At 42.9% G+C, this 10,184-nt stretch overlaps 1 protein-coding gene across 3 annotated transcripts in view; it reads left to right on the top strand.

Moving 5' to 3' along the window:
• CEP131 (centrosomal protein 131) overlaps positions 1 to 10,184 on the top strand; it is a 1,433,457-nt gene that overhangs the window by 1,218,050 nt on the left and 205,223 nt on the right. For all 3 annotated transcript variants that reach the window (XM_044085078.1, XM_044085077.1, XM_044085076.1), the window contains one exon: positions 866 to 940. In XM_044085078.1, coding sequence (XP_043941013.1) covers positions 866 to 940 — 75 coding nt within the window. The remainder of the gene's footprint in view (positions 1 to 865; positions 941 to 10,184) is intronic.

Below are 10,184 nucleotides of genomic sequence, written 5' to 3'. Positions count from 1 at the left end.
GGAGCTTGCTTCAGTTGAAGTACAAAAACGGAGCTTGCTTCAGTTAAAGTCTTTAACTGAAGCAAGCTCTGTTTTTGTATTTTAACTGAAGCAAGGCAAGCTCCATTTTAAACAGAGCTTGCCTTGCTTCAGTTAAACAACATAAGGAAAATAAAAAAATTAACTGCACACACTACCGTTTACCTAAAGCAATGAAGAAATCAACAATAAAAGAAGCTGGGAACCCAATGAATGTTCGTTATTCCAGACGGAAGATAAACAGGAGTGGAAGAAACCACTGCACACCTTCTTAATGGAAGTATACTCTGTGGGTGGAACTCAAAAACGTCACAAATGATGTCAAAAAATGGGAGGGGAGTATATAAGTGATTGACAGCGCGTTAATTCGGACCGAAGGAAAAAGGCTATTGCAGGAACGAGCTAGTGCCCCTTTAAGCAGCTGCTTTCCTGTAGTATAATGTTTGATTCCCTTGGCTTCTGTTTGTTTATTGAGTGACTTTAAGCTGGTCATTCAAGTAAGACAGTATTTTGTGCTTGTCCTAAATAAAGGAAGCTTGGGTCCAGTGTGCTTACCTGGTTAACACGCGCAAAAGAAAATTACAAGACAAAAGCACCAACAAAAATGGTTTGCATAGTTCATTTAATTCAGCTATAAATAATTTTTATAAATGTCTATCTCTTCTTCCCTCTAACACACATGCTGCACTTAGTCTTACTGGTTGAGATGCTTTGCTTTAGCCAAACAGAATATAGTGTTGAGTGGAAAGAACTTATAAAAAAAATGTTCAAGTCTAGAGAACTGCAAGTTTTAATGTTTAGAGAATTGTGTGTGTAACTTTATATGTTTATTTTTGACTACTGACAGGCTGAAATTTGGGCTTTGAAGGAAAGATTGGAGATTGAGAAGCAGGCCTGGGAAGAAAACTACATGAAGAAGCAGGTAACACAAATGTTAATAATGAAATGATTGTTCATTTAACAGTTGGGCCTTTTCTTTGTGGTGTACTTATCTGGTAAAACACTGGTAGTACTTCTGGTTTAGTATGTTGCCTCAATAAACCCCATGTTACCTGTGGCTTTTTAAGTCTGACGTGGGGTTTTATTTTGATGGTGAACTTCCCCTCCTTGCATTCATATCCTGGTAAGAAATCGGGAATCTTTTACATTGCCCTTGCCATGACCCTACCTAGTCTTCCTTCTCTTTATGTACCCTCAAAAGGACCATACTTAGTACCTCATTACACCTCTCTCTCCAATGTGTCTACTATGCATTTGCATAATTTTATACAAACAAAAAAATTTATTGTTGACCTATTGAACTATGTCAATGTAAAATTGTTACTTAGCTTCTTTTTAATGCAACTTTAACTTTATGCATGTAACCCAACATATGTGAATCTTTTTGCTATATCTGCTGTTATGTCAATATTGTTTAAAATTGTACTTGTTTAAAATGTACTACTGGAGCTTTTCTCCTCGGGTCTCCACTGAAAATGGGCCACAAGCCCAGTTGGACAAACACAGTTAACAAATGTCAATAAATAAATAAATTAGCTCACCTGAACTGGTACCACAGTTTAATAGCTTGGTAGGGCTGCATCTGGAGGGTGTAACATCACCACCCCTTCCCAATCCCTTAATGCACTGGCACTTATTCAGTATGTCATGTGATAGGGCAAGAAATCATAACTTCTCATCTTCCTACAATCAGACATGGCTGTGTGCAGCCTTCTGAGCCTCTGACAAGCTTTTTAGTATACATTAACAAGTAATGAGTTCTCAATTTTAATGTAGTAAAGGCATGTGGATTTATCATCAAACATAAATGATTGTATTTCATATGTCTCACAATATTAACTGCAGTTGATTTGCAGGTTGCAGGAATTTTAGCTATAGAAGGGCAGTTTGATAAAGAAATAAATAAAATAAAAAATACAAAAGTTGTGTTTTCTGTTTTGGGAGTTTCCGTAGCTTTATTCCATAGGGTTGTGCCCCTAACCCTTACTGAATATTCTAGCCAGCAATGGGGATGCTGCACATTGAAAGAAAGGAGATTTCTTCCCCTGCAGTGAACAGTGCTTTTTGGTGGGATTTTACAAAAGTCAGAATACTAACATTCAACCACTTGTATAGGTATCTGCAGTGTTTGGTATACCAACAGCTCAGCATCCTTTTATTGTTATAAAGTAGTTATTTATATGTCAGCAAAATTCGTTCATGAAATATTGTGACAACCCAGTTGTGCAGAGAGAGGAAGCCCTGACTCTATCCCAGGAGATATAGGATGGATTACTGGTCGTACTCACAGGAGGAGTATGCTGTCGATGGGTGTGATTAATTAGGTTAATGCCAGCTTGTCTGTGCTGGGAAAGGGCAGGGTTTCCTCCCAGTCTACGAACAGATTCTACTCCGGGTGTTCTATTTATGGTAAAATGTTGGCGGTCTATCTACAGTGGGTGTGTATGGTAATTCACTCAAACAAACTGCATTGATGTCATTGCACACATTGTGCTAGATTGAGGTTAGATGCAGGTCAGAAAATGAAATATCTGAGCTGTCCCAGGATAATGGACTAAGTCAGCTCAGCTCTTACCCATGCTAGTAATGTGGCTATGACCATCTAAGTAAGGGGAGATAATGAGTTGTGAGGGTGAGGGGAAAACAGGCCCTTGGTGGTCAGACTGGGGAGAGCAAATGTACAGTTTGTATAAGAAACTTAATCTGTATGTTGGACAAATCAGCCATCTTCTTAGTGGCAGTACCTCAGAGTAACTGTCATCTGTTAGGCATGTAAGCATGCTTTGTTTTTGGTGGAACCAGTCCACTGGACACTTCTCATTCTGGATGAATGAAGAAGCCCAAAGAGACTTGTGCATCAGTAGTCAGTTCCAGGCAGGTAGTATACAATGTCCTTCCATATCACTGTTGCAGTATTCTTTACATAAGGGGTCTCCTGCCAAGGGTAGCCCAACGTCTAGCCAGTATACCAAACCTTAGGAATTTGTAGGCATCATGCATCACATGTATGCTCCCCATGCTAGGCTTAAGGCTTAAAGGTGATGTACTTACTTCAGAACTTTTTTGCTGCCAGTCAAAACACCATAATTGATCATCGGTCTGAATGCTCCTTCTTTGCAGGTTAGTGAGCTATGTTTCATATAAGTACCCCACTGGGGTTGTTTCTTATCTCCTTCTTTTTTATTTTGGTGTGTTTACTTGTCATCAAGAAAGGGAAAATGTCAGTGTGGGAGGCAGATTCCCCATGAAGATCATGACGGACAGTGTGTCTTCTGTTTGGTTGCTTCTCGTGACCATACAGAGTGTTCTATATGCCAAGCATTTATCCCTAAGACCCTATGTAGTCATATTCTCCTCCTTGTTGATTTACCTGGAGAATCATTGTTTAAAATTGTTGGCACGGGGTGCCAAGTCTGAGTCCTCCTGTCCTAGGGATCATCCACCTGCCTAGAAAAACGCAAAAATACTCTGATCTGGTTCTGCTCCTGCCCCACCTCCTGCAAATGTCTTAATTGAGGCTGGTTAAAGCCAAGAGAATTGTTTGGTTGTTGTATCGGATTCCTCTTCCATGACTGTCAGAGGCCAGCATGGATACAACTTCTTGCATGTGTCCAGATGCTTTACAAATGTCCACAATGGACATTGAGGGGGGAACCTTGGCTGATTATATATGAGGGACCAAGGGGGATACTGCAACTACTAGTTCAGAAAGAGGATACTACTGCATTAGTTGAGTATCAGCAAGGGTCCGAACTGTTTAAGATTTTTTGGGCAGACTTAACTCAAAAGAAAAAACAAGTGTGAATGGCAGGATTTTACTCAGGAGTTGTTTAATGGCATAATGGCCTTAAAACCTCCTCTTGGAGTTTCTTGCCTACTCCTCCCTGGTCACCTACTCCAAGATGCCCAAAACACAGGAGTCCTCTGAAGAGGATTGATTTGGGGAAGTCTTTGGCATGTTCTTCTCAAATCCCTTCTCCTTTGGATTGTGGATCTGTGGAAAATGATTCTGTTAGTCTTGATTCTCCCTTAGAAGAACTGTCCTTTGGGCTTTGGGGGCGTTGTTTCTTGCATGATGGAATATTTCAAATAGGACTGTTCTCAGGTTTCCGATATTCAAAAGAGTTATTATGAACTCCTCCAAATGGAGTTTCCCAAACCCTCTGTTCTTCCAGTCTTGGCTGCCCTCTTAGGTACCTTTTCAGCAGCCTTTGTTGCTCCCGATGCTCAGCTTCCAGCCCCCGAAAAACCTGACAGATTTTACAAGGTACCTGATGATTGTAAAGTTTTGTACAAAAGTCCTTTTGCTGATTCTTCTGTAGTCTCTCTCTCTTCTGGCAAACCTTCTAAACTTTTGTCATGTGCTAAACTACCTCCTTCAGATAAAGACAAGTAGAGCCATTGAAAAGTCTATACTGCTGCCACCATGGCTTTTAGGGCTATTAATTACCAAATTCATATGACCAGATATGTTTTAGCCCTTCTTTCTCAAGCTTCTCAGGCAATATCTGACCTCCCTGATTCAGAAGGGAAGGTCTCATCCCTTTGTTTATTGGGTTCTACTTCTCAAGTGGCTCACCACTATATTAAATGTAGTTATGATACAGCTGATGTTCCTTCTGCTACATTTGGTTCTGTTTTGAGATGTTACTCTTGTCTTCATCTTCAGTCTTTACCCGATGATATTAAGGCTAAGTTGTTGGATGCCCGTCTTGATAATAAGAACCTTTTTGGCTCTCTTGCTGCTGAACTTTTTAAGTCCCTCCAGGGTAAAGGGAAGGCCTTGCAGGAATTAAAACATATTTTTGTTTCTCCTGTCCCTAAATTTCACAGGAAGTATACATCCAAATCTGCTTTTGTTCGCAGACAGCCTCACCCTCCTCCTCCTACAGATAAAAAGGGTTGCAGACCTGTACCCCCTTCTAATTCCACTCCAACTACTACTTCTCAGAAGCCTCCTGTACAAGACAGACCAAGTTATATCTGACACTTTGCTTCCCCTTCCCCTAGGCCAGTTTACTTTATTCCTTCGTCTTTCCCTGTCCCTTCCCAGTTGGTTTAGGGTTACTTAAGACTCTTGGGTTTTGTCCATCATCCACCAGGGATATTTCATGGTGTGGACATTCCTTCATCCTTTCCTGGGCATCCCTCTGCCTCCTCAAGAACAGCTTCCTTTCTTTCCAAAACTGCTTCTGGCCCTAGACCTCAAAGATGCCTACCATCACATCCCCCATTTATCCCCTTTTCATGAAGTTTTTACATTTCTGTTTCTTCTTTGCATTTTCATTTCTCTGTTTTATCCTTTGGCCTCTCTGTTGCGCCAAGAGTATTCACTAAATGCCTCGCCCCTGTCATTGCCTTCTGCATGATGAGAGGGGTTCAGGTCTTTCATTATCTAGACCTGCTCTTTCAGGCATCATCCCCCTGAGGTCCTTCTTCAGCACCTCCAGTTTACTGTTTGTCTGTTACAAAGCCTGGGGTTTACAATAAACTTTCAGAAATCAGTCTTGGTTCCTTCTCAGGATCATGTTTTTCTTAGTTGCAGGGTCCAGACCATTCCCACGCTGGCATCCCTATCTCCACCCAAGGTTCTCTCTCTCTCTCTCTCTCTCTGATCACCTTTTTTTTCAGTCTCTCCTTCCTCTGGCTTCAGTCACAGCCAGGGATTTTCTCAGATTTCTTTGATTCGTGGCTTCAACCATTCCTATATTGCCTCTACCTAGGCTGCATATGAGAAAACGTCAGTGGATTCTCAAGTCAGTATGACTTTAATACCATTACCCACTGGATTTCCTAGTTCCTTCCTTCATGTTGGTGGATTCATCGGCTTTCTTCAACCCAGGACTTTCCAACCTTCAGTCCCATTCCAGGAACTTTTTTCAGATGCCTCAGACAGGGGTTGGGGAGCTTCCTTCGGTTCCCTCAAGGTCCAAGGTGTCTGGTCTCCCCATCAGAGGTGAGATCACATCAACATCAAGGAGATTGGCGCTCTCCTTTTGGCTCTTCATGATTTTCATTCTCTTTCTTCCAGGGCCTTTCAAAGTTTTCACAGACAATACCATAGCCATGTGGTATATCAACAAGCAAAGTGGGACACATTCTTACCGTGTTTGTTGACTCACTGTTCAGGTCTGAGATTTAGCTTCCCAGTATCAAATGACTCTTCAGGCTGTCTACATTCCTTCAAAGCAAAATATAGTGGCAGACTTTGAGGGGTTCCAGCACACAGTCTCACAAATGGATGCTTCACAGGAATATGTTTCTGGACATTGTCTTGCTGGTTACTCCCTTACTCCTTTTCGGCCCAGACAGCACTGGTTCTCCTTTTTTCATTTAGCCAGGGGCAGTCCCCACAATTTACATCACTGGGTGGACCTTCTTACACAAGACAGTCTCTTCTATCCATCGTCACTTGTCCACTCTTCAACTGACAGTTGGGTAATAGGATTTTGATCCCTTATAGGCACCTCTTTTCTGAGGACATGCTTAGGGTTCTGTAGGAGACCAAGAAACTCACTACTAGGAAGTCATATTTGTGCAAATGGAAGAGATTTTCTCTGTGCTGCCTCTTCATTGGGGATCTTCATCATCATTCTCTTTCGGCTTTTCCCGTTAGGGGTCGCCACAGCGGATCATCTCTTTCCATTTCTTCTTATCCTCTGCATCTTGCTCTGTCACACCAACCGCCTGCATGTCCTCTTTCACCACGTCCATAAACCTTATCTTAGGCCTTCCTCTATTCCTCTTACCTGGCAGCTCCATCCTTAGCATCTTTTTCCCAATATACCCATCATCCCTCCTCAGCACATGTCCAAAGCAACGCAATCTTGTCTCTCTTGCTTTGTCTCCAAACTGTCCAACATGAGCTGACCCTCTAATATACTGATTCCTAATCCTATCCATCCTAGTCACACCGAGTGCAAATCTTAACATCTTTAACTCTGCCACATCCAGCTCCGACTCCTGCCTTTTTGTCAATGCCACTGTCTCCAACCCATATAACATAGCTGGTCTCACTACCCTCTTGTAGACCTTCCCTTTCACTCTTACTGGTACCCGTCTGTCACAAATCACTCCTGACACTCTTCTCCACCCATTCCACCCTGCCTGTACTCTCTTCTTCACCTCTCTTCCACTTTCACCATTACTCTGAACTGTTGATCCCAAGTACTTAAACTCGTCCACCTTTACCAACTCTACTCCCTGCATCCTCACCATTCCTCTACCCTCCCTTTCATTTACACACATATATTCTGTCTAGGCCTGCTGACCTTCATTCCTCTGCTCTCTAGAGCATATCTCCATCTCTCCAGAGTTTCCTCAACCTGATTCCTACTCTCACTACAGATCACAATGTCATCTGCAAACATCATAGTCCACGGGGCCTTCTGTCTGATCTCATCTGTCAACCTGTCCATCACCACTGCAAATAAGAAAGGACTCAGAGCTGATCCTTGATGTAATCCCACCTCCACCTTAAACGGATCTGTCACTCCCACTGCAGACCTCACCGCTGTCACACTTCCCTAGTACATATCCTGTACCACTCTTATATACTTCTCTGCCACTCCCAACTTCCTCATACAATACCACAACTCTTCTCTAGGCACCCTGTCATATGCTTTCTCCAAGTCTACAAAGACACAATGCAACTCCTTCTGAACTTCTCTGTATTTCTCCAACAACACTCTCAGAGCAAACATTGCATCTGTAGTGCTCTTTCCTGGCATGAAACCATACTGCTGATCACTAATCATCACCTCCCTTCTTAACCTTGCTTCCACTACTCTTTCCCATAACTTCAAGCTGTGACTAATCAGTTTTATCCCTCTGTAGTTACTTCAGCTCTGCACATCACCCTTATTCTTAAAGATAGGTACCAAAACACTTTTTCTCCACTCCTCAGGCATCCTCTGACTTTCCAAAATTTCATTAAACAATCTAGTTAGAAATTCCACTGCCATTTCTCCTACGCACCTCCATGCTTCCATTGGTAAGTCATCTGGGCCAACAGCCTTTCCATTCTTCATCCTCTTCATAGCTGCCCTTCCTTCCTCCTTGCTAATCTGTTTCACTTCCTGATTCACTATCCCCACATCATCCAACCTTCTCTCTCTCTCATTCTCTTCATTCATCAGCCTTTCAACATACTCTTTCCATCTACTCAACACACTCTCCTCTCTTGTGAGTACCTTTCCCTCACTATCCTTTATCACCCTTACTTGCTGCACATCTTTCCCAGCTCTGTCCCTCTGTCTAGCTAATCGGTACAGGTCCTTTTCTCCCTCTTTAGTGCCCAATCTCTCATACAACTCTCCATATGCTTTATCCTTAGCTTTCACCACCTCTCTCTTTGCCATGCGCCTCATCTCCTTATACTCATGTCTACTTTCTTCATCTCTTTGACAATCCCACTTCTTCTTCGCCAGCCTCTTCCTCTGTATACTCTCCTGTACTTCCTCATTCCACCACCAGGTCTCCTTGTCCTCCTTCCTCTGTCCAGATGTCACACCAAGCACCTTTCTAGCAGTCACCCTTACTAGTTCTGCTGTAGTTACCCAGCTATTCGGTAACTCTCCACTGCCTCCCAGTGCCCATCTTAACTCTTCCCTAAACTCCACTTCACAATCACCCTTTTTTAACTTCCACCATTTAATCCTTGGCTCAGCTTTCACACTCCTCCTCCTCTTTTTGATCACCAACGTCATTCTACATACCACCATTCTATGCTGCTTAACTACACTTTCCCCTGCCACCACTTTACAGTCTCCAATCTCCTTCAGACTGGCCCTCCTACATAGGATATAATCCACCTGTGAACATCTTCCTCCACTCATGTAAGTCACCCTATGCTCCTCCCTCTTCTTAAAATACGTATTCACCACAGCCATGTCCATCCTTTTCGCAAAATCCACAATCATCTGACCTTCTGCATTCCTCTCCTTAACACCGTACCTACCCATCACTTCCTCATCCCCTCTGTTCACTTCACCAACATGCCCATTAAAGTCTGCTCCAATCACTAGTCTCTCACCCTTGGGTACACTCACCACAACTTCATCCAACTCACTCCAAAATTTCTCTTTCTCATCCATCGCACACCCAACTTGTGAAGCATATGCACTAACAACATTCATCATTACACCATCAATTTCGAGCTTCATAAACATCACTCTGTCAGACACTCTCTTCACGTCTAAAACACTCTTGGCATATTGTTCCTTTAGTATAACCCCTACCCCATTTCTCCTGCCATCCTCACCATGATAAAACAATTTGAACCCGTTTCCTAAACACCTGGCCTTACTTCCCTTCCATCTGGTCTCTTGCACACACAATATATCAACCTTCCTTCTCTCCATCATATCAGCTAGCTCTCTTCCTATACCAGTCATACTGCCAACATTCAAAGTTCCTACCCTCACTGCTACACTCCTAACCTTCCTCCTATCTTCCTGCCTTCGGGCATGACTTCGCCCTCCTCTTCCCCTTCGGCCAACAGTAGCCCAATTTCCGCCAGCACCCTGTTGGCTAACAGTACTGGTGGCGGTCATTGTTAACCCGGGCCTCGACCGATCCGGTATGCAATTATGAAAAGTTCTCCGCATCAGTAATTTTTGGCAGAAGTTTTACGCCGGATGCCCTTCCTGACGCAACCCTCCCCATTTATCCGGGCTTGGGACCGGCACAAAGAAATGCATTGGCTTGTGCATCCCCAGTGGATTGGGGATCTTATTTGTGAGAAATCCTCCATGCTGTGTTGGCATTTTCTTTGATTAAAGCTCAACTCTCCTCTTTTTCTGCTTGTCTGCTCTTGACTCCTCTATCCTCTAGATTTGAGATCAAACAATTTCTTAAAGGCATCCTTCATATGAGGCCTCCCAAGAAGTCTATTTCACCTTCCTGGTATCCCTTTGTGAATGAAAAATTGTCTCAGGCTCCTTTTGAACCTGCAGCTTCAGCTTCCTTGCAACATTGTACTTGAAAGACTGCTCTTCTTTTGGCCCTTACTTTTGAGATAAGAGAGTATCTGAATTCCAGGCTTTTATGGCTGTTCCTCTTTTTGTAGTTTGTTTGTCATAGGGTAGGGGGTGTCTTCATACTAATGCTTCTCTTATGCCCAGGGTGGTTAATGAATTGTCTTTTAATCAATCTATTAATCTGTC

The sequence above is a fragment of the Protopterus annectens genome, chromosome 10.part0, assembly GCF_019279795.1.
Source record: "Protopterus annectens isolate FY-2018-M chromosome 10.part0, PAN1.0, whole genome shotgun sequence".
In the NCBI taxonomy this organism is placed as follows: Eukaryota; Metazoa; Chordata; order Ceratodontiformes; family Protopteridae; genus Protopterus; species Protopterus annectens.
Note: the sequence above shows the minus strand (reverse complement) of the source record. Positions and strands in the feature narration are given on the sequence as shown.